Genomic DNA, 24,679 nt, shown 5'->3' with positions numbered 1-24,679 from the left:
GCTGTGTGGTTTGGCTAGAAGGGACAGCTCAGAATTTTTTCCGGATGATTTGACAGTACGGTTGCCAGCCTCCAGGTGGGGCCTGGGGATCTCCCGCTTTTACAACTGATCTCCAGCTGACAGAGATCAGCTCCCCTGGAGAAAATGGCTACTTCGGAGGGTGGACTCTCTGGCATTGGACCAGGCTGAGGCCCCTCCCCTCCCCAAATCCCGCCCTCTCCTGGATCCACCCCCAAAGTCTCCAGGTATTTTCCAACCCAGACCTGGCAACCCTATTTGACAGGAGGCTTCTTCTGGAATCCAGACCCTGCCTTCATCCTTCACGCTAATTTGACTTCTTGTTCGGAGCTCATTTACGTTATCCCGAGGGGATCCGTCAAGTTGGTTTGATTGCTGGCTTGCTTATACGATCACAGGCATGATCTTAGCCTGAAGTGAATTCAGAGTGCCAGGGATTCCTCTACATTATTTTATTTAAGACATTCGTTAGCCGCTTCTACCCCGCAGGACTCAAAGCGGCTTACAATATAAATAAAACAACAGTGATAAAAACACTCAGAAGACCACAATTTAAAATCTCCAATAAATAAATTTTTTAAAAAATCTGTCAAATGCAGTCCTAAATAAAGCTGTCTTCAATGGCCTTCTGAAAATCGAGAGTGAGGGGGCCAGGGAGATTGTTCCATAACCGTGGGGCCGCCACCGAAAAGGCCCTGATGTCTGTGCTCACCTGATGAGTTTGGGGAAACTGCCCCGTACTGACAGCTACATATAAATTTCCTCTATGGGGTGAATGGCAACTTCATGGGGGCCCCTTCGAAATGGGAAAATAGTACAGGAGATGAAGGTTTAAGTCCCTTTTCCCTGCATGCTGTGGTCCCGATCTGAATTGGCCTTCCCACACCTGGGAATTAAATTCTGAGCATGAAAAGCCCACGTTCGATCAGAGTTCACGTGAGGGCTTTGTAACACCTTTGATGTAAACACAAGTGGACAGCCAAGCTTGTTTTCAAAACTTGAGTGAGGCACATATTAGACTCAAATGATAACTGCCCATTTCCTGCTGTGTGGGAACCTAAGCTGTTTATCTTTGCGGTTATTCAGGGTACGTGCAAGTCCAGCCTTCCTGTTACCCAACGCATATGTGGAGATAGTTCCCCCGGGGATAAACCACGACGCTGCTATCAAGTGATAACTACCTTTGTTGCCCAAATCACTCTGTGTCTTATACATATTAATATTCCGATGTGTTAATAAAACGGAATGCTAATATTGTAGCTGGTCTCACTGAACTACTTCAGTGTGTTTGCATGGCATGTACAAAAAAAGAATTATGCATAGAAAGTTACAACAGATAATCCTACCTGTGGAGCATTGCTCGGACAGGTATTGTAGCCATCGGGTAAAGGACGTGGGCTACGGCCCCTTCCCAAAACGCACCTAATCTCTTCTATGCTGTTGTTCCGCCTCCTCTGCCTGCTGGCCTCTTCCAAACCCACGTGCAGCACCGGCTGGGGGCTGCCTAGAGGGCTCACAAAGGTGCCCCGGCTCACGTGTGGCTCGCTCAGCTTTCTCTGAAGGCCTGGGTGCTCGTGAGGGCTAAGCTCTCCTCCTCCTCCATTGGGGAGGAGATCAGAGTTGGTCCGGCGCAGGGGCCCAAAGCGGTCTCTCACCTCAAAGTACTCGTCTGAGATGGAGGAGGCGTTGGAGTGTGGGTGGCTGTGGGCCGTCGAACTGCCCGACAAACTCCCCTGGTCACTGAACGTTAGGTAGGCCTCTTCCTCGTCCTCTTCTGCCTCGCCCCCTTGCACCCCGTTCATGGGGCAGGTGGCAGCTTTCTGAGACACAGCCTCTTGCCTCGTCAGCCTGCAGTGGCTCCCCCCGTCTTCAGCCTTTGCGGGGCTTTCCTTGCACTTTGGGCTGGCACTGTCTGTTTCCAGCTGCTCCGGCTGGGTGCCTTCTGCTACGGCAGCTCCATCCCTGACAGGTACACTTTTCAGGGAGATAAAGTCTGTCACGTGAACAGTTCTCGGTTTGGGGACTGGGGGAGTGACGCCATTGTCCGCTGTTGGCTCATGAGCTTTTGTCCATGGGGGCTGCTTCAAGTGCTCGCTAAAGGCCAAAGTGGCAAAAGCATCTCCAGTTTTGGGTTTGCTGGGAGTCCTTTCAGTTGGGCTAGGGTTAGGGGTCTCCTGGATTTGTTCCGTGGCATTTGGGGCCTCCTGGTTGTGTCCTTTAGCGTTAGGGGACTCCTGGTTGTGTCTCGTAACATTAGGGGTCTCCTGGTTGTGTCTTGTAGGGTTAGGGGTCTCCTGGTTGTGTCTCGTAGGGTTAGGGGCCTCCTGGTTGTGTCCCGTAGTTTTAGGAATCTCCTGGTTGTGCCTCGTAGCATTAGGGGTTTCCTGGTTGTGTCCCGTAGTGTTAGGGGTCTCCTGGTTGTGTCTCGTAGGGTTAGGGGCCTCCGGGTTGTGTCCCATAGGGTTAAGGGCCTTCTGGATTTGTCCCTTAGTATTAGGGGTCTGTTGGATGTGTCCTGTAGGGCTAGGGGCTTTTTGAATGTGTCCTGTAGGGTTAGGGGCCTCTGGAATTTGGACGGAGGAAGAAGCAGTATTGAGACGGCAGGGGGAGGCAGGGGCAGCCTGGTTGCTCTGATTTTTTTCGCTGTCCTGCATTTTCTGTTTGAGCATCTGTCTGTGCTGTGCTTTGGCTTGGGAGATATCACAGACTTTAATGCGGTTCATTTGAGAGGGCTGAATGATTTTGATCTTGGGGTCAATAATGTTAATGTAACCCAACACCTCGCTTCCCGGTTCAGGGTCGGGCTCAACCCAAGTGGGCAGGTAGTCGAACATATTGGCTTTCTCCAGGTTCAGGAGCCCCGGATGGATAGGAGGTGCTGTCTCCACAAAGTCGCTTGGCTGTCTGGACGCCCGCTCTTCCAGGCTAACCTTCCCTTTGGCTTCTGCCCTCTGTTGGTCAGTGTGATTCTGGTCACTGTTTGTGTGATTGCTGTTGGTGATCTGCTCAACGCTTTTTGCCTTCACCAGGGCATATTTGGGGTGGACGAGTTTCTTCACTGCAGCATTGCCCGGGGTCACAGGACTAACGGAAGGCAGGATCACGGGCTCAGGTTCCGGCTCCTCATCCATGGGGATGGACTTCAGGCTGACTGCCCGAGACAGAAGGTACAGTTCTTGGAACTGCTTGTCAAAGGCCTCCACCACCTGACCAGAGAGGACCGAAATGACATTCCTGTCGGTTCTTGCAGCAGACCAGGTGAAGCTGGGTGGAAGCAAACCGAGAATTAATTTCTGGGCTTAAAGCGAATCCCTTCATGCTTTACCATACAATAAAGTACAAGTTATTTTAGAAGAGAAAACCCCACAATTGCCTCCCACATTTAAAGTCTACGCTCAGAACTCTTCAGAACAAAACTGAAATTCTCACGGCCCTCGAACCAGTATCTGTTGTAGAAGTTCTCGCTCACTGGACCAAGCTCTCAATCAAGCAATTCTGGACAAACACGCAGATTCTCAGCTGTTTCTAAAGGAACACACGTACCTGTAAGACCCAGTCATGGTTTTGTCGCCATCCACAAACATGAATTTCTGAGCCAAGGCACCCTTGAACCTCATAGCTGAGCGGGTGAAGAACTCGTTCCCCCCCATTGTGCGGACTCTAAGATGCTGCAAAACAGAAGCAAAAAAAAAAAAAAAAAGACCAAATAAGCCATTCTGTTCAGATAAATATCTTTGAGAAGAGAAGAACCAGTTTGTCTTTTTCCCCCTTTATCTCTCTTTTTTAGATGGTTAGACCAGGGGTCCCCAACGTGTTACTAAAGGACACCTTTCCTGACACCTGCCAGATGCTCTTAGAAAATGGTGGGGCCAGCGGGGGCTGATTGGCTATGCGGGCGGGTGTTAACTGGCAGATTGGGAGATTGGCTGTGATTGGCTGTGCAGGAGCTGTTAACTGTCAGGGCTCCTGACTGGCCAGTGGAGATCTGTATTTAAATCATATCTTATTGGTAGCTGCCATCACAGTGTTGCTTTTGTTTGCTCTCTTACTCCTCTTTCCTGGTGGATTTCTTTAAAAAAATTATCCCCCTTCGCCCATGCCCTTGGGTTTTCTCTTTGTGTGTGTGGCCCCACCTCCTGCGGCAGCCATGTTGTGTTTGGCTCCACCTCCCATGGCAGTCATTTTGTGTCTGGCTCTGCCTCCTGTGGCAGCCATTTTGTGGTTGGGCCTACCACGCTACGTCAGGATTTCAAAGGTGCCCACGGGCTCAAGAACGGTGGGTTAAACGGAACCTGTTCAAATGTCTCGCTCTTCTCTTTAATCGATTGCTTTGGTATAAATTGTCCTGCTCTCGTGATGGGGTGCGAACAGACAGCCACCCTCACTGGCGTCCAGTGTTCCTTCTAAGCTGAGTTAGTGTGAGCTAGCTTACAGTTTTTTTAGCCTCCGGCTCACACATTTCTGTCTTAGCTCAGGAGGGATGGCTCCAGAGCAAAGTAATTTATGCAGCAGCCGAATCACTCGCTCACCACTGTAATGCCAGTAGCTCGCAAAGTAGAATTTTTGCTCACAAGACTCCACAGCTTAGAGGAAGCCTTGCTGGTATCCATTCTTTGATTCGTGGTTGGGTATCCGGTGCTGAAGAATGGTTTGGCAGCAACCCTGTTTGGCATTTACCACACAAAGTTCCTGTGAGGTTAACACAGAGATGTCTGACTGGCTACGTGTGGCATCCCTTCCTTATTCTAGTCTGACTGATCAAGGGAGGAGATTTTAAAAGGCAGTTCTGTTTCTGGGCTAATAAGCACCCTTGCAGATGGGCTATGGGCCAGGGTTGCCCGAGGCAGAACGTGGAAATGGTGCCCGCCCCTCAACATAATTGAGTCTTTCCTAGCCCCTTAATGGCAGTTCTGGTTATCTTTGGAGATCCCGTTTTGGTTGCTTCGCCTAGATGGGTGGCAACCCAAGAAGGAAAGGGCCTTCTTAGTTGTGGTACCAAAAATTTGGAACTCCCACCCCAGGGAGATTCGTCTCTCTCCCACTATCAGTGTCTTCTGCCAGTTGGGTTGGAGGACTGTTTCGTTTTGTTTGGCAAACCACCAATAACATCTACTAACCTCCCCCCCCCCCCTCCCTTCCCGGTTCTGGTGTTGCTCAAGTGTTTTTATTGAATTGTTTTGTGTTGTTTTTAATTGTTCGAAAGTTTTAATGTTTAATGTGAAAGGGGCCCTGACCGGGTGGAAAGGTGTCACGAAAACGTTTTAAATAAAAAATAAACACATTTCAAAATCTGCTCCTCCGAGATGGGCCGCCTCAGTCCGCCTCGAGATGTTCCCTCTAAGCTGAGTTAGTGTGAGCTAGCTCTCAGTTTTTTAGCCTCCGGCTCACACAGTTCTGGCTTAGCTCTGGAAGGACGGCTCCAGGGCAAAGTGATTTATGCAGTAGCCAAATTGCTCACTCACAACTTTAATGCCAGCAGCTCACAAAGTAGAATTTTTGCTCACAAAGACTCTACAGCTTAGAGGGAGCATTGGACAACCCACTGTCTCTTCATGCATTACAGAGGGCACAGGTTGGGTCCCGGGCCCCCACCCTGTGTTTTGGTATCATGGTCACCCATGACTTACAGGTCCGCCTCATATCCTTGGGTTTTCGCCACTGCGTGTCACAAAGTGTTGGACTGGATGAGCCACTGGCTTGATCCAACATGACTCCTCTTACGTTCCCATGTTCCCATGTTTCTGTCCCTCAGTTTCTGCTGGATTCAGTTTGTGATGGCCTGAAGAACGTTCCTTATTAAATCTGTGTGAACTTTTTGCCCCAACATCACATTTATGGCTGATTAATCAGCTCAGGAGGGAAAGTGGAATGGTACAGCCCAATCTTGTCCGATGGAAGCTAAGCAGGGTCAGTACTTGGATGGGAGTCCACCAAGGAAGGCTGTGAAGAGGAAGACCATGGCCGACCACCTCTGCTTCTCACTTGCCTGGGAAGCCCCTTGCTGTGGTCTCCATAAGTCTCTTGTCAGATCTCAGAAGTTAAGCAGGGTCAGCACTTGGATGGGAGACCACCAAGGAAGGCTGTGAAGAGGAAGACCATGGCCGACCACCTCTGCTTCTCACTGGCCTTGAAAAACCCTATGAGGTCACCACAAGTCAGCTATGACTTCACGGCACTTTACACGCATGGACAATTGTCTACGGGTGAATCTAGCTATAAAAATTTGGAATGGTAGATTTGAATGTAATTCTCTATTCTGGGGAGAAGAAAAATACTCTACACAGCCAGGATGCTTTAAAGTTTGCCTCCATGCTAGAAGAAGAAGAAGAAGAGAAGAGATTGGATTTATACCCCGTCCTTCACTACCCAAAGGTGTCTCAGAGCGGCTTACAAACTCCTTTCCCTTCCCCCTCCCCACAACAGACACCCTGTGAGGGAGGTGGGGCTGAGAGAGCTCTGACAGAAACTGCTCTTTTTCAAGGACAGCTCTGACAGAACTACGGCTTGCCCAAGGTCATCCAGCAGCTGCAAGTCGAGGAGTGGGGAATCAAACCCGGTTCTCCCAGATTAGAGTCCACGCACTTAACCACCACACCAAACTGGCTCTCAGTTTGCTAGAAAGGAGATGGATCGGATCAAATGACTGATAGGATCAAATGACTGAATTCCTCACAATTTATGGTACGTCAATCTCCAGTTCTGACATATTTATTACCTATGTGTTCCCCCCCCCCCAGTTGAACCGAAGCAGACGATAACCAGAAACCGAGCTTGTCATTCTTTTGATCAGTTAAAAAAACACTTCACTGCTTTGCATGCCAATTGAACAAGCCACCTTGTAGGTATATGTACCAGTATGATCTGTAATTCCATTTCAATGTCTGACGAAGGGTGCGTGCAGACAAAAGCTCACGCCTTGAATAAAACTCGGTTGGTCTTATTAAAGGTGCCTGACTGGACTCTTAACTTTTTTCTGTTGCTTCGGACCAACATGGCCGCTCACTTTGATCTAGCTATTCCGTTTCAGAAGGCAGTTATGCTGGTCTACGGTAGAACAGCTCAATTCAAGTCCAGTAGCACTTCAGAGACTAATGAGATTTTTTGGGTATGAACTTCCAAGTGTTAAATCTCCCTTTGTCATATTCTTGAACTGAGCCCAGTAGCACGTTAGAGACCCTCAAGGTATTGGGAGTATAAGCTTTGTGAGAGTGTCAAAATCTCATACCCCAAGAACCTTGTTGGTCTCTAAGGGTACTACTGGACTCAAATCTAGGTGTCCTGGTTACTCAGGTCCATGGGGTTTCTGCTCTGGATAAGTAAAGATAAAGGTTTCCCTTGCTCGAAAGCCAGTCGAATCTGACTCTAGGGATGCGGTGCTCATCTCCATTTCCAAGCTGAAGAGCCGACACTGTCTGAAGACTTCTCCGTGGTCATGTGGCCAGCATGACTAAACACCAAAGCGCTCAGAATGCTGTTCCCTTCCCACCAAAGTGGTACCTATTTATCTACTTGCCATTTCTTGCTTTCAAACCGCTAGGCTGGCAGGAGCTGGGGCCAGAGACATGAGCTCACTCCGTCACGCGGCACTCGGGTCTCAAACTGCTGAACTACTGACCTTCCAGTCTGCAGTTCAGCGTCTTAACCACTTCAGCCACCGCAGCCCCTCTCTAAGGTACTACTGGACTGAAATCTAGCTGTCCTAGTTAATCAGGTCCGCGGGGTTTTCTTGGCAAAGAAACTGGGGGGGGGGGTTGCCATTTCCTTCTCCAGTGGATTGCGTCTTGTGACAGCAGTCATGAAATTAAAAGACGCCTGCTCCTTGGGGGAAAGCTATTGCAAACCTAGACAGCATGATAAAAAGCAGAGACATCCCCCCTCAACAAAAGTCCGTATAGTCAAAGCGATGGTATTCCCAGTAGTACTGTATGGCTGCGAGAGTTGGACCATAAGGAAGGCCGAGCACCGAAAAATAGATGCTTTCGAATTCTGGTGCTGGAGAAGACTCATGAGAGTCCCTTGGATGGCAAGGAGATCAAATCAGTCCATCCTAAAAGAAATCCACCCTGACCGTTCCCTGGAAGACCAGATGCTGAAGCTGAAGCTCCAATACTTGGGCCACCAGATGAGAAGGGAGCACTCCCTGGAGAAGACCCTGATGCTGGGAAGGACTGAAGGAAAAAGAAGGGTACGGCAAAGGATGAGATGGTTAGACAGGGGGGAATTTCACATTACCCAATTTCACCCAGTTTCAAGCCAGTAATGATCCGTTTTGAAGTGAACTGGTATAGGGCTGCCATTTCACACATGGCTTTCCCCTTCCGGTAAAGAGCTGGATCTGAAGCGGTTGCCATTTCAGACTGCACCGCTTTTTCCTGCTTTCCCCCCGCTGTTTTTCCCCTGTGCGGGCGATCTCCGGATTTTTTTTGGAACGTTCGCTTTAGAGCGCTATAGTGCTATATCAGTATAACAAAACACTCCATGCATTCCAATGGGATTGATAGAATGCTATTCCGTTATAGCGCTATAACGCTATAAAGCAAGCGTTCAAAAAAAAAAAAGCCGGAGATCGCCCACGCGGGTGAAAAACAGTGGGAAAAAGTGCATCGGAACCGGGAGAGGAAACTGAGGAGTACTTGGAAGTGGTTGACTGGTAAAACGCTTCAGCCCCGTTTCTTAAACGGGACAGAAGCGATTGTGTATGAAATGACAAATATATTCTGGAAGGGAACTGGTTCTCAAACGGTTCTGTCTGAAATGACAGACCAGAAACCGTTTGGGAACCGTTCCTCTTCCGGAATATATCGCCCGTCTGAAATTCCTCAGTGTTATCGAGGCAACGAATGTGAAATTGAGCAAACTCCAGAGGACGTCAGAGGACAGGAGGGCCTGGCGTGATGGGGTCACGAAGAGCCAGACTTGACTGTGTGACTGAACAACAAAAAGTTACTCAGGTGGCCATTTTAATGTGGGGAACCCTAAGAAAACACTAATCTCCTTCCAGTCCGGTACAATTTGCCGTATTATGTTAATGGGATTGCAGTGCATCATTTTCAAATGTGAAAAAGAGAGTAAAGCAGAGGAGTGAGTGAGGCCACCGTGGCCATTGTTAGAACAGGCCTTTTAAGTGACTTGCTAAGGGCTATAAGATAGAATCGCTGGCGGAGCTGACACGAAAGCGAGTCAGGATTTTCTTGCCGCTCCTGACTGAAATGACGGCTGACGTGCTTCCCAGACGCCTTTTGAAGCCGCTTGAGCTCGGCCTGTCTTCCATTGAAGGAAGGTGACAGATTTATGGACTATAAATATTCCCCCGCGCCAAGAGACCGACACTTTGTTGAGCTTGTAAACAGCGGCTTTGAGAGGGAGTCTGGAATCAAAAGTCCCAGAGACGGTAAAAAAACAAACAAATGAATCAGTTATTTCATCTTCTTCCAAAAGCAAGTTTTCCACTCCTCAGACAATTGTAGGGTTGCCACCTTCCACACTGTATCATAGAACTGTAGAGTCGGAAGGGACCTCTGGGGTCATCTAGTCAAACTCTCTGCACAACGCAGGACATTCACAAATACCTCCCCCCCACACTCCCAGTGACCGCTGTTCCATGCCCAGAAGATGAAGAAGAAGAGTTTGGATTTATACCCCGCCCTTCACTACCCGAAGGTGTCTCAGAGCGGCTTGCAAACTCCTTTCCCTTCCCCACCCCACAAAAGACACCCTGTGAGGTAGGTGGGGCTGAGAGAGCTCTGACAGAAACGGCACTTTTTCAAGAACAGCTCTGAGAGAACTATGGCTTGCCCAAGGTCATCCAGCAGCTGCATGTGGAGGAGTGGGGAATCAAACCCGGTTCTCCCAGATTAGAGTCTGCACTCCTACCCACTACACCAAACTGACAAAAAACCTCCAGGATCCGTGGCCAAACTGGCCTGGAGAAAAATTGCCTCCTGACTGCAAAGTGGCGACCGGCATTTCCCTGGGCGTGTAAGAAACAGCCGCAAGAACTAAGCACTGAGGCAACCCTTCCTGCCCTCCCTCTCATGATCTGCCCAAGTTCACAGAATCAGCATTGCTGTCAGATGGTCATCTAGCCTCTGTTTGAAAACCTCCAAAGAAGGAGAGCCCACCACCTCCCAAGGAAGCCTGTTTGGGCCTTAGAGACTTCCTGAAATTAAAACTGGCCTCCAAATGACAGAGGCCAGACCCCCTGGAGAAAATGGCTGCTTTGGAAGGTGAACTCTATGGTGTTTTACCCCGCTGACATCCCTCCCCTCCCCAAACCCCACCCTCTTCAAACTGAGAGCCAGTTTGGTGTAGTGGTTAAGAGTGGCGGACTCTATTCTGGGAGAACCGGGTTTGATTCCCCACTCCTCCACATGCAGCTGCTGGTGCGACCTTGGGTCAGTCACAAGTTTTTTCCAGAGCTGTTTTCTCAAGGGCAGGTCTAGAGAGTTCTCTCAGCCCCGCCTACCTCACAGGCAGTGTTCCTTCTAAGCTGAGTTAGTGTGAGCTAGCTCACAGTTTTTTAGCCTTTGGCTCACACCTTTTTGTCTTAGCTCAGGAACAATGGCTCCAGAGCAAACTAATTTATGCAGTAGCCGAATCGCTCCCTCACAACTTTAATGCCAGTAGCTCACAAAGGAGAATTTTTGCTCACAAGAGTCCACAGCTTAGAGGGAGCACTGCTCACAGGGCGTCTGTTGGGGGGAGGGGAGGATAAGGGAGATTGTAAACCTCTTTTAGTCTCCTTTGGGTAGTGAAGGGCGGGGTATAAATCCAATCTCTTCCTCCTCCAGATCTCCAGTTATTTCCAAGCCTGGAGTTGGCAACCCCAGACAACGGTCCTGAAATTGTCGAGTGGCAGAAACAAAAGATGCCCCCCAATACAGCAGAGCTTCTCTTTCTGACGTGAAAACCGCACGTCTGCCACGGCTCAGAAGTGTCTCGAGCAGGCGTCGGGTGTGCAAATGCTATTGTTGGAGCCGCCAAAATGCTAAATGATTCTGGGCACAAATGGATGCACAGACGAACCAGTTGTGGTTGGTAACAGTGAGCCAACGGGCGCCAAACCTTCTCAGGACTGCATTATACAGCTCAGAGCTGGGGCGGGTGAATTTTCCAGCCTCAGGGCTGCGCCTGGGTCTCCACCTGCTTTTGAGTTGGATACCACCTCTTCCTGCTTCCAACTTTGGCATCCACCTTGGAGCCCCGAAAAGCACACGGGTCATCTAGATCAGGGATCCCCAATGCAATGCCCAGCCCACTGACTTCATCCCTGGTGCTGCAGAAGAAGAAGAAGAAGGGATTGGATTTATACCCTGCCAGTTTGGTGTAGTGGTTAAGTGCGCAGACTCTAATCTGGGAGAATCGGGTTTGATTCCCGGCTCCTCCACATGCAGCTGCTGGATGACCTTGGGCAAGCCATAGTTTTGGCACAGCTGTTCTCTCAAGGGCAGTCCTGGAAAGAGCTCTCTCAGCCCCGCCTACCTCACAGGCAGTGTTCCCTCTAAGCTGAGTTAATGTGAGCTAGTTCACTGTTTTTTAGCCTCCAGCTCACACGTTTTTGTCTCAGCTCGGGAAGGAGGGCTCCAGAGCAAACTAATTTATGTAGTAGCCAAATTGCTTGCTCACAACTTTAATGCCAGTAGCTCACAAAGTAGAATTTTTGCTCACAAGACTCCACGGCTTAGAGGGAGCATTGCTCCCAGGGTGACTGTCGTGGGGAGGGAAAGGAGTTTGTAAGCCGCTCTGAGATTCCTCTGGGTAGTGAAGGGCAGGGTTGAAATCCAATCTCTTCTTCTTTTTCTTCTTCTTCCAATGCCACATTTCTTCCTGACGGCTTTCTTCATTCTTCAGCTTTCACATCCATACATGGTAACGGGGCATATCACGGTACGAATTATCGTGATTTTGTTCACCAGCGACACGTCCTTACCCTTAAGGAACTTTCCTAGCTCCTGCACGGCTCCCCTTCCCCGTCTCAGTCTCCTGATTTCTTGGATGCAGCCTCCCTTTTGGCTGATCATGGAGCCAAGGAGTAGAAAATCTGGAACCGTTTCAGTTTCGTCATCGTCAGCCACAAAGTTGTATGATTTCCCGGCAGTCGTTACTTTAGTCTTCTTGAAGTTCAGCTGTAATCCTGCTTTGGTGCTCGCCGCTTTCACCTTCGTCAGTAGTCATCTCAAGTCTTCACTGTTTTCTGCCAGTAATGAGGTCTCAGAGAATCATAGAATCATAGAGTTGGAAGGGACCTCCAGGGTCATCTAGTCCAACCCCCCTGCACAAGGCAGGGAATTCACAAATACCTCCCCCTCCACACCCACAGTGACCGCTGTTCCATGCCCAGAAGATGACAAGAAAACCTCCAGGATCTCCAGCCAAACTGGCCTGGAGAAAATGGCTTCCTGACCCCCAAAGTGGCAATCAGCATTTCTCTGGGCGTGTGAAAAAGGCCCCCAAGAACTAAGCACTGAGGCAACCCTCCCTGCCCTCCCTCTCATTATCTGCCTAAGTTCACAGAATCAGCACTCTGCTGTCCGATGGCCATCCGGCCTCTGCTTGAAAACCTCCAAAGAAGGGGAGCCCACCACCTCCCGAGGAAGCCTGTTCCACTGAGGAACCGTTTCTAACTGTCAGGAAGTTCTTTCTAATGTTTAGCCGAAAACTCTTCTGATTTAATTTCAACCTGTCGGTTCTGGTCCGACCTTCTGGGGCAACAGAAAACAACTCTGCATCATCCTCTAGATGTCATCTGCATTGTCTCAAACGGTCAGTGTTCCTTTTACCAGTTTTCACATTAGGCAGTAGGTGACGTGGAAGACCTCTCCCTGAGACCCTGGAGAGCTGCTGCCAGTCTGAGTAGACAATACTGAATTTGGTGGACGGAGGGTGAAAGACTTCCTCCAGAGGTCCCGGAGAGCCATTGCCAGTCAGATTCAGTAAAGGTAAAGGTTTCCTTTGCTCGAAAGCCAGTCGAAACAGACTCTAGGGATGCAGTGCTCATCTCTGTTTCCAAGCCGAAGAGCCAGCACTGTCCGAAGACTTCTCTGTGGTCATGTGGCCGGCATGACTAGACGCCAAGGCGCACAGAATGCTGTTCCCTTCCCACCTATTTATCTACTTGCAGCTTCTTGCTTTCGAATTGCAAGATTGGCAGGAGCTGGGGCCAGAGACGGGAGCTCACTCCGTCACACAGCACTCGGGTCTCGAACTGCCGAGCTACAGACCTTCCGGTCTGCAACTCAGCGTCTTAACCTCTGAGCCACCACGGCCCCGCCAGTCAGATTAGACATGACTAGATCTGACAAATAGATTCTTTTGAACTATGGTGGTGGAGAAGACTCTTGAGAGTCCCTTGGACTGCAAGGAGATCAAATCAGTCAATCCTAAAAGAAATCAACCCTGACTGTTCCCTGGAAGGCCAGATACTGAAACTGAAGCTCAAAGACTTTGGCCACCCAATGAGAAGGGAGCCCTCACTGGAGAAGAAGACCCTGATGCTGGGAAAGATCGAAGGTCAAAGAAGACGGGGACGGCAAAGGATGAGATGGTCAGACAGTGTCATCGATGCAACAAACATGAAATTGAGCCAACTTCAGAGGACGGTGGAAGACAGGAGGGCCTGGCGGGATCTGGTCCGTGGGGTCGTGAAGAGTCGGACGCGACTGTGCGACGGAACAACAACAACAACAACAACAAAAATCTGACGGACCAAGGGTCTGCTTCAAAATAAGGCAGCTTCATGTGTTCATGTGTTGGGAGAGGTCCTTTTAAATCAGGCGCATGATGCTTCTTTAAGTGCATAGTAACATGTATGTGATCCGTAACAGGGATTTCGGTCCTCATACCCACTTTTGTGGCCAAGCGTCTTCAGTGTGTGTGAGACTCCAGCATGGGAGAATACAGAAACCGAGACAGGCATCTCGCATCCGCGCTAGAAACCTGGCTCTCTCCGTGGGCCAATCCCTTCCACGGCTTTTGCAAAACAGTTTTAAGGAAGACAGTCGTCTGGCTAGTGGGTTTGGCCGCCTTTCACAGGCCGGTGTGCCTTTGTTTCTGTCTGGTATTCTTTTCTCAGTGCATGACGCAAACCTCAGGATGGTACCTTTTGTTCAAAGATTTAGGGCAGTCGGGGCGGGAGGCTGGGTTTGCTTTGTTGGCGAAATACCATTTGGCCGACGCAGCTGTGCGCTCGAGAGTCTGGGCTCACCCGATCTCACAGGCCGAGATTCCACAGGGTGGCCGAAAGAGCCCCGTTAATCCTGGCTTCTGTGTCTGTCCGGGCCCTTTCACGAGGACACAAAAGGGCCAAGAGCGCAGTTTTGGCAACACCCAGCCGAGGGAAAAAGCCCCACAAACAGGACCAGCATTCTGCTTCCTCCTCCTCCTCCTGGCTTCATGAAGTCAGATCTGTTTGTTCAATCTCCCGATGGGAAGGAGAAAAGAAAAAGAAAAGAAAAATGGAACAGAAGCAAACACCCGAAGGCGGCTGAGCGGCTGAGGAAAGCTCAGTCTCCGCTCGGGCCAAGGGTTGAATCACTCGGCAAACACTCCCTCCGATTGCCGGGCGGATTGTGACACCGTTTCCCAAGCCGGCGTGTTGACCTGTTCCTCCTGCTTGTTTCGGCTTGCCGAAGGCGGCCAGTAACTCCTTCTCTGGAACTCGGGGCGATAGACTCACCGCCTCTTTGTTCCTTTTACCCACAAAGCCTCGAGTCATAAATACCCCCCCCCCCCCCCCCCCGATACAGAGATGGCGACGGTGAGGCAAAACTCTGCCAACTGAGAGTTTTTGCCTCCTGACCCCAAAGTGGCGATCGGCATTTCCCTGGGTGTGTAAGAAAGGCCCCAGAACTAAGCACTGAGGCAACCCTTCCTGCCTTCCTTTCTCAAGATCTGTCTAAGTTCACGGAGTCAGCGTTGCTGTCAGATGGCCATCTAGCCTCGGTTTGGAAACCTCCAAAGGAGGAGAGCCCACCACCTCCCAAGAGGAAGCCTGTCCCACTGAGGAACCGCTGTAACCAATGCTCCCCCTCTAAGCTGTGGAGTCTTGTGAGCAAAAGTTCTACTTCGTGAGCTACTGGCATTAAAGGTGTGAGCGAGTGATTTGGCTACCGCCTAAATTAGTTTGCTCTGGAGCCGTCCTTCCTGGGCTAAGACAAAAATGTGTGAGCCGGCGGCTAAAAAACTGTGAGCTAGCTCACACTAACTCGGCTTAGAGGGAACACTGGCTCTAACTATCAGGGCGTTCTTCCTAATGTTTAGCCGAAAACTCTTCTGATTTAATTTCAACCTGTTGGTTCTGGTCTAACTTTCTGGGGCAACAATGTCTACCATTCTTCCATATATTTTCTAGGGTATCTCTCTGATCTCCCAGGTAAAGGTGGGCGGGAAGCCCATTTGCGAGGGAGAGGGAGGTTCACTCTTCCCTCACTGGTTCATGGCTATGGGAATCAAGAGAGCGTTTCATGGCCGGCGCCCTGTTCACAAAGAAAACTGTCCTCGAATATTCCCTTGGCGAAGATACGGTGTTTGTTTTTCCCTGGCAGGCTTGGCTTTATCAAATAAGCAAATGACCTGGGGCGGCAGTAAAGGATGGTTCTGTCGTTTCTGCTGGGGCCGGGCCAGAGGTGGTGCAATTTATGATCCGGGGGTCAAAGTACCATTTCAGGCTTCAAAACGAAAGTAGGAGCGATCACCTCTGGCCCGGTTGAAATGGTGAGAGGCAAAGGTACACAGCTCTGTCATTCGGTCACGTTACACGGCTGGGCAATCAACAATCGTTCGTCACTGTGTCCCGGTGTACTAGTCTTCAGGGACATTCTGTTAGGGTTGCCAGTTCGGGGCTCAGAAATCCCTGGAGATTTGACGGTGAAGATTTGGGGGAGGGAGGGGTTTCAAAGAGGGGACCGCCCTTAGCAGAGTGCAGTGCCATAGCGCCCGCCCCCCAAAGCTGCCATTTCCTCCAGGGGAACTGTAGTTGGGAGGCTGGTTGTAATTCCAGGAGAATGGGAGAGCAGTGGTAATTCTAGGTGGGGAAAGAAGTTGCAGTTCTAGGATGCCAACTCCAGGTTGGGAAATCCCTGGAGATTCGGGGGAAGAATTTGGGAGGAGCGGTACCTCAACAGGGTACACAGTGCCCAACAGGGTACAATGCCGTAGAGTCCACCCTCCAAAGCAGCCTTTTCCTCCAGGAGAACTGACCTCTGTTACCTCTATATCAGTTGTAGTTCTAAGAGATCTCCAGGCTCCACCTGGAGGTTAACAAAAGAAGGAGGGGAACCAGCGTGTATGAAATGGTACAAAGCGCAAAACACCGCTGGCTGAAATCACTAACGGTGAACAAAAAAGGTATAAAAATAACATTTTAATACCGAGTTCAATAACACAATAACCATATATAACACAATAACCATATAACTGGATAAGGTGTTTTTACAAGAAACAGCGAGGAAATTGACGCAACTCAGTATTGTGTAGTCCGGATGCAAGCTGCCGTGTTTCGAACAATCCTTTTTCAGAACCAGTAGGCTACAGTGGGGCCCAATCTCCGTAGTAGCACATACAGAAGCCTGTTTATTCAATCACAAAGGATCACGGCTTATTCGAAACGTGGCAGCTTGCATCCGAACTATGCGTCTCTATGGCATATGGATTCCAAGATTATATGGAACAGTGGGAGGGCTTCTAATGTCCTGGCCCCACTGGTGGACCTGCTGATGGACCTGCTGATGGCACCTTGTACTGGATGGGCCTTTGGCCTGACCCAACATTGGCATCTCTTATGTTCTTATGGATTTTCCAGGAACTATATGAGTCCACTCTATGATGAATGTATGTCAAGTTGGACTACGGAATTACAATACAGCAGGAGTGAGACACATCGAATAGTTTTGGGACTTGACTTCTCTGCACTACTGCTGTTTCTTGTAAAAACACCTTGGCTTTATCTAGTTACATGGCTATTGTGTCATTAAACTTGGTATTAAAATATTATTTTTATACATTTTTTGTTCACCTTTAGTGATTTCAGCCAGCAGTTTTTTTGCGCTTTGTACCCCACCTGGAGATTTGTACCCCATAAGGAAGGCCGAGCGCTGAAGAATAGATTATTTTGAACTATGGTGCTGGAGAAGACTCTTGAGAGTCCCTTGGACTGCAAGAAGATCAAATCAGTCAATCCTAAAAGAAATCAACCCTGACTGTTCCCTGGAAGGCCAGATAATGAAACTGAAGCTCAAATACTTTGGCCACCCAATGAGAAGGGAGCATTCCCTGGAGAAGAAGACCCTGATGCTGGGAAAGACTGAAGGTCAAAGAAGATGGGGATGGCAAAGGATGAGATGGTTGGACAGTGTCATCGATGCAACGAACATGAAATTGAGCCAACTTCAGAGGACGGCGGAAGACAGGAAGGCCTGGCGTGATCTGGTCCATGGGGTCGTGAAGAGTCGGACTCGACTGTGCGACTGAACAACAACCCCACCTGGAGGTTGGCAGTCCTATGTCCCACGGCCCTGGATATCCCCATGCCTGCCGAGGGAAACGATCGTGCCAACATACGCCTTCTTGTACAGCTGGGAGAGCCAGCCAGCCGGGCACTGTGGCTTGAGCCGGGAGCCGGGAAGTCCCTGGCTCAAATCTTGCTTCACTTTGGAAAGCCACATTCTCTAAGCCTGTCTGGCAACATGCCCTGACCTGGGCGGCCCAGGCGAGCCCGATCTCGCCAGATCTCGGAAGCTAAGCAGGGTCGGGCCAGGTTAGCGTTTGGATGGGAGACCTCCGAGGAATACCAGGATGGTGACGCGGATGCGGGCAATGGCAAAACCACCTCTGAACTTCTCTTGCCCCAAAAACCCTATGGAATCGCCGTAAGTCAAGTTGTGACTTGACGGTACTTTCCCCTCACGTCTCCTCACAGGGATAATGTATCCCAGGGATGTATGTATTCTGCGGTAAGGAAAGGAAAGGATAAATTTAAATGTCTCTCCAAGCGACGCTAAATTCTGCCCCAAAGCAAACTGTTTTTGGCAGCTCCGCAAATTGCTAATTTTGCATAATTTTCAGGAGGCGCCGATCGCATACTTTGCGTTCCTAGCTTTTCAAGCATTGGGGCCAGCGGCTTTTGATGAGAGCGGAGCTTCCGAGGAAGCTGAATTCGGTGCCCCTGCAGAATCGTACCACAGCCTGAACCGTCTCACCTCCTGTGAAAATCACCGGGGGGTTATTGCGTTCTAAGTGCCCCCAAATCTCCAGGAATCGGCAACCTTAGCCATATCTGCTGATGAAAAAACCCACAGAATAAGAAAGCTGTTTTTACGGTGCCCTAAGACACTTGTTCTCTACAAAGGTGTAGCGTGGCTGACTTGTCTGGATTCGCGCTTACATTACCTTCAGGTGGCCGGCGTGCATTTGGGCCCTTTCGCACATCTGGAGGAAGTATTTCAGGTTGCTCTCCTCTAGGATGATATAGATGGCCACTTTCCTCTTGAACCCGGCGTCGATGAGGTCCTTGAAGATGTCCACGTCGGTGAACATGTCCATGACCACGGCCACGACCTGCGGACAGAACGGAGACGGGAACTGAGACTCTGATAGGAAGTCTTCCGGGAATATCGGTTTCACTGGCTCCCCGAGGTCCTGTTCTGTTTTTAAAGAAGACGCCGAAATAGTTATCAGAACTCCTTTTAACACCTGGGAAATCTACCCTTCAGATTCCCATCTGTTCCTGCCCCGTTTTTGGGATAGCAAAGAAAGATCAGTGTACATCGAGTCTATGACTTCAGCCGCTGCCTGTCTGAGCGGACAGTTCCAACACTGATGGACCCAGGGGCTGACTCGGTGTAAGGCAGGTTCTTGTGCGAAGGTTCAGGCCGTGCCTAGGAGGCTAAGCTTGGTGTAGTGGTTAGGAGTGCGGACTCTAATCTGGGAGAATCGGGTTTGATTCCCCACTCCCAGAGGTCATTTCGGGGGGGATCGCGGGGGATCGCAGTTCCCCCGGGTGAGGTATGGGGGGCGGGGCACATGATGAAGCCCCGCCCCCTGCTTCCGGCCCTCATTCAGCCAGGAGGAGGCAGGAGAAGAGGGAGGGTAAGTTGCTTCCTCCCTGCCTCTCCCCACCCCTGCCTGCCTGGGGCCAGGGAGGGCCTTTGCGGGGCTTCCTTGCACTCCCGCCGGCCTTGCAGGTCCACCGCCGGGCCCCTCATGGGGCTCGGCAGTGGAGCTGCAAGGCCGGCGGTGGCGGCCGGGACTGTTGGGGGTGGTGTGTGTGACCTTATGACACACTTCCGGTGATGTCAGGGGGTGTGGCATATGCTAATGAGTTATGCTAATGAGTTCCCCTAGCTCTTTTTCTACGAAACGACCCCTGCTCACTCCTACACAAGAAGAAGAAGAAAAAGAAGAGATTGGATTTATGCCCTGCTCTTCACAACCCAAAGGTGTCTCAGAGCGGCTTACAAACTCCTTTCCCTTCCCCTCCCCGCAACAAACACCCTGTGAGGTGGGTGGGCTGAGAGAGCTCTTGACAGAAACTGCTCTTTTCAAGAACAGCTCTTATCAGAACTACGGCTTGCCCAAGGTCATTCAGCCAGGTGCAAGTGGAGGAGTGGGGAATCAAACCCGGTTCTCCCAGATTAGAGTCCGCGCACTTAACCACTACACCAAACTGGCTGGAGGTGTGACCATGGTGGTGTGACCTTGGGTCAGTTACAAGTTCTTTTGGAGTTGTTCTCTCATGAGCAGTTCTCTCAAGAGCTCTCTCAGCCCCACCTACCTCACAGGGTGTCTGTTGTGGGGAGGGGAAGGGAAAGGAGATTGTAAGCCGCTCTGAGACACCTTTGGGTAGTTAAGGGCGGGGTATAAATCCAATATCTTCTTCTTCTTCTTCTTCTTCCTCCTCCAAAACAATATTCTTGCAACCCTATCTATAATGCAGTGGGGAACTGGAGTCTAGAACGAGTGTGTCCTTCCGTGTCCTTTGTGTAATGGATTCGAGTCAGGTACCACCTTAGAGGCCAACAAGATTTTGAGGAATATGAGCTCTAGGAGTCCAACGCTCCCTTTGTCAAGATACCTGAATCAGAGTATTTACTCTCGGAAACTCATCCCCCCAAAATCTTGCTGGCCTCTAAGGTGAAACTGGTCTCGCCGACCGACCGGGCTACCCTTCCGAAAGTGTCCTTTTTATGTGTTTGTCCGAAGTTATCTATTGAGCGTGGAGCTCTTTGCGAATCGGTTCTGAGAACTGCAGCAGGTGTAGAAGTGGCCCCATTTCAAAAAGTCTGGGAACCACGGGGTGAGACGAGAAATACCCAACAGGGCTCATCTGTGCAGGGAGTGGAGTTGCCAACATCTGGGCGGGACCTGGAGATCTCCTGGAATTAGAACTAATCTCCAGGCGACAGAGATGAGTTCCCCTGGAGTATGGCTTCTATGGCATTATACCCTGCTGAGGACCCGCCCCCCAAGTCCTACCCCTAATCCCCAGGAATTTCTCAATCCAGAACTGGCAACGCTAGCAGGGAATGTGTGCGTGTGTGCAGGGGTCGTTTCGTAGAAAAAGAGCTAAGGGAACTCATTAGCATAACTCATTAGCATATGCCACACCCCCTGACATCACCGGAAGTGTGTCATAAGGCCACACACCCCGCCCCCAACGGTCCCGGCTGCCGCTGCCGGCCTTGCAGCTCCACTGTCGAGCCCCATGAGGGCCCGGCGGTGGATCTGCAAGGCCAGCGGGAGTGCAAGGAAGCCCCGCGAAGGCCCTCCCTGGCCTCAGGCAGGCAGGGGTGGGGAGAGGCAGGGAGGAAGCAACTTACCCTCCCTCTTCTCCTGCCTCCTCCTGGCTGAATGAGGGCCGGAAGCAGGGGGCGGCCGGAAGCGGGGGGGCGGGGCTTCATCATGTGCCCCGCCCCCTGCACCTCACCCGGCGGAACTGCGATCCCCCGCGATCCCCCCCGAAATGACCTCTGCGTGTGTGTTTGATCGCTTCTAAGTCATCAGACGAAAAACAGGGCTTGTTTATTTATTTTTGAAGGAACCAGACAAAAAAGCACATAGCTTTATTTTTTCTTTCTTTCTGGATTACTGTAAAAAGCAAAACAACAAACCGTGGCTTCTCCTCTCGGATGACTTAAAAAAATAAGTAGACGAGAGCGCGATTTTTTTTCAAGCGAATAATCCTCCCTTCGATGGGAGCTTCTGCCGGTGGCATGAAGCTCCTAGGTTAAAGCACATCATCCCCCACAGTTCCGCCGCTTAATGGACTTTCTGATCTGGATTTGGTCAAATCTTTACTCTCGGACCATGATCATTGTGTCGCTAGTAGAATGGCGTCATTTGCCTTAGCGACAAGAAAAATGTGAATGAGTTTAGTATTTCATGTAAAAAGACGCTGAACTGCAGGCCGGAAGGAGTGAGCTCCCGTCTCTGGTTCCAGCTTCTGCCAACCTAGCAGTTCGAAAGCAAGAAATTGCAAGTAGATAAATAGGTACCCCTTCGGTGGGAAGGTAACAGCGTTCCGTGCACCTCGGCATCTAGTCATGCTGGCCACATGACCATGGAAACATCTTCAGACAGCGCCGGCTCTTCGGCTTGGAAATGGAGATGAGCACCGCAACCCTAGAGTCGGATTCGACTGGCTTTCGAGCAAGGGAGACCTTTACCTTTACTAGAAAGAGTATAGGATTCAGTGTAAGATACTGATATTTTTATTGCCTACATTATCATCTTATAGTCCGATGTATTTTTTATCCAACTCTGATGTGTTATGTTCTGTTATGGCCTATGGCTAAGACAATAAATTTCTCTCTAGTGAGCTGCTGCCAGCAAATTCGTAGGGATGCCAGCTCTAGTTTGGGAAATTCCTGGAGATTTTCGGGGTGGACTCTGGGTTACAGTGGGGTACAATGACATTAAAAGCCCACCTTCCAAACTGATGATCTCCCTCCCAGGGGAACTGTTCCAGGTCACCAGGAGATCACTTGTAGTCCAAGGAAATCTACAGCCACCACCTGGCAGTTGGCAATCACATCTACCAAAACCTGGGGCCAATCCAGCCCCGGCTCCAAGCCGGTTTAGCTGAACATCAAACAATGCCGAGAGGTGTTAATCTGTCTTCCCTCCCCCAGTGAGGAATAAAGACTTGGGAAACACCATCAAGGGCATAGCCCTGCCCTGCTTAATATCAAGAAGAAGAAGAAGAGGAGGAGGAAGAGGAGGAGGAGGAGGAGATTGGATTGATACCCCGCCCTTCACTACCCAGAGGAGTCTCAGAGCAGCTTACAAACTCCTTTCCCTTCCCCTCCCCACAACAGACAGCCTGTGAGGTAGGTGGGGCAGAGAGAGCTCTGACAGAAACTGCTCTTTTTTCAAGGACAGCTCTTATCAGAACTATGGCTTGCCCAAGGTCATCCAGCAGCTGCAAGTGGAGGGGTGGGGAATCAAACCTGGTTCTCCCAGATTAGAGTCCGCGCACTTCACCACTACACCAAAACTGGCTCTCTTTTTAGTTTGAATCTAGGGCAGGAGTCTGTCCCCCTGGACCAGTTTGGTGTCGTGGTTAAGTGCCGCAGACTCTAATCTGGGAGAACCAGGTTTGATTCCCCACTCCTCCTCCACTTCCACCTGGCTGGATGACCTTGGGCAAGCCATAGTTCTGTCAGAGCTGCCCTTGCAAAAGAGCAGTTTCTGTCAGAGCTCTCTCTGCCCCACCTACCTCACAGGGTGTCTGTCGTGGGGAGGGGAAGGGAAAGGAGTTAGTAAGCCGCTCTGAGACACCTTTGGGTAGTGAAGGACGGGCTATAAATCCAATCTCTTCTTCTTCTTCTTCTTCTGGAGAAAACAGCCGCCTGGTGTCATACCCTGCCCTCCCCAAGCTCAGTCCCCAAATCTCCAGGGATTTCCCACCCCGGAGGTGGCAACCCCAAGTCCTGTGGCGCTTCCCTCCCTCCCTTTCCATAAGACTCAACACAGCCCACTGGCTGTTAAAGGGCTCCGCTTTGGAAAGATCGCGTCCCCAGTGTCCCTTCGCGTCCCTTCCCACATCTTCCTCTTGTCTGGGCTTTAAGCCTCCTTGATTATATCATTAAAGCGCATCCTTTCATCCCGGCATATCAAAGGCGCTCCATTTGGAAACCCGTTCATTAGATCAGCCTGGCTTCCTCTTTATGGAACGCCGCCATGTGACCCACACGGACCGGATTGGGAAACCGAGGCGTATAAAGTGCCTGCTAAGTGGCCCAAGACGCTGCCAAGCCGAGTGCCTCAGCGATTACTTTTGTCCTGCGCCGCGTCACAGCCGGTGACTTGTGAGCTCTCTTGCATCTTAAGCCCTTTAATTGACGCTTGTTAGTATTAATGAACACTTATTAGTGTTGATAATAACAGCCCCTTCGTATTTTTATAGCACGTGTAACATGACTTGTTCCGCAAGATCTTAGTGACGGCCTTCTAAGGTCGCGTGGCGTTAGACCTGGACTGATGACGTGGAGCCAAACGGCTTCTGAAATAGTTTGATTGGGGGCCGCTCCGCTTGCTGCGCTGGTTCCAGTAGCATTGAACTGGGAGGCAGCATGGTGTAGTGTCGGACTAGGATTCTGGGAGATCCAGGTTTGAGTCCCCGCCCCCAACTCTGCTAGGGAAGCTCACTGGGTGATCCTGGGGCGGTCGGACTCTCAGCCTCAACTTCCTCACAGGGCTGTTGTGAAGACAAGATGGCGGTGTGTGTGTGACAGGGTTCTAAGCTGCTTTGAATGACCACTGGGGAGGACATTGAGGGACAGATATCTAAATAAATAAATAAATTGCTGCTTTGCTGGACCGTCTGGAGCTGGGACTGGCACAGAGCGGTGTTGCTTCCAGAAAAGCCCTTTAGAAGCCAATTTTACGTCCTCACCCTACCTCAGTGCCTGGAGACAGCCAACGGCTCTTGAGAGAACCTGAAAGTGGTTATGAACAGAGGGATTCCCAGTCTAGGCAAATGTGGGGAGATTTGGAGGGGGTGTCTGCGGATGGGGAGGATGGGTGACACTCTAGGAATTTCTCCTAATCTCTGTGGTAGAGACTGTAGAGACAGAGGGAGATTCCTAGAGCACCGCTACGCAGGCCTTAAAAACAACAACACCTTGCTGCTCAATTTCTCAAGGGCAGGGGATTGGAACTGGGGGAAGGCCTGGGAAACTGGGAAGCCTACGGCTTGAGTATGGTGGAAAGGCGAAATAGAAATTATTCTAAATAAATAAATAGGGAAATGTCAGCGGCAGGCAGAACCAACCCCAGCATCTCTGCCAGTGTCTCAGGGTCCCTTTGGCTCAGATACCTTCCTGGCAGTGATGTTTGTCATCAGGTCCTGAGTTCCTTCCTTCCGCCCTGTTTCCAGTTTGCTGAACAAAGCAACGGCTGAGCCAGCATCCGCTGTTGATGCCGCTGAGATGCACGGCCCTACAGTCCTCGCTTGTTGATCCTCAATGGTCACTCCGTTTGTTTTTCCCCAGGGCTGTTTTGACTTCCCCGTCCACCCCTGCCTCCAGCCTCAAAATCTTCTTTTCCGCAGCACATGCATAAGAACGTAAGAGAAGCCATGTTGGATCAGGGCAGTGGCCCAATGTCAGGTTCCACAGCCAGACAAAAGGAGTACACGCTTATCATAAGGTTATACTTTATTGTA

At 50.4% G+C, this 24,679-nt stretch overlaps 2 protein-coding genes across 2 annotated transcripts in view; one reads left to right on the top strand and one right to left on the bottom strand.

Annotated features, from left to right (window-relative positions):
- The window catches only part of SLC5A10 (solute carrier family 5 (sodium/sugar cotransporter), member 10), a 162,911-nt gene that overhangs the window by 60,911 nt on the left and 77,321 nt on the right, over positions 1 to 24,679 (top strand). The window lies entirely within an intron of this gene.
- Positions 1,108 to 24,679, bottom strand: part of FAM83G (family with sequence similarity 83 member G) — a 52,177-nt gene continuing 28,605 nt past the window's right edge. The window contains exons 2-4 of the mRNA XM_015409508.1: positions 18,403 to 18,570; positions 3,562 to 3,686; positions 1,108 to 3,282 (exon numbers count right to left, since the gene is read on the bottom strand). Of these exons, the coding sequence (XP_015264994.1) occupies positions 1,332 to 3,282; positions 3,562 to 3,686; positions 18,403 to 18,570 (2,244 nt within the window). The 3' untranslated portion in view covers positions 1,108 to 1,331. The remainder of the gene's footprint in view (positions 3,283 to 3,561; positions 3,687 to 18,402; positions 18,571 to 24,679) is intronic.

Source organism: Gekko japonicus, unplaced genomic scaffold, assembly GCF_001447785.1.
Source record: "Gekko japonicus isolate JY-2015 unplaced genomic scaffold, Gekko_japonicus_V1.1 scaffold103, whole genome shotgun sequence".
NCBI lineage: Eukaryota > Metazoa > Chordata > Lepidosauria > Squamata > Gekkonidae > Gekko > Gekko japonicus.
Note: the sequence above shows the minus strand (reverse complement) of the source record. Positions and strands in the feature narration are given on the sequence as shown.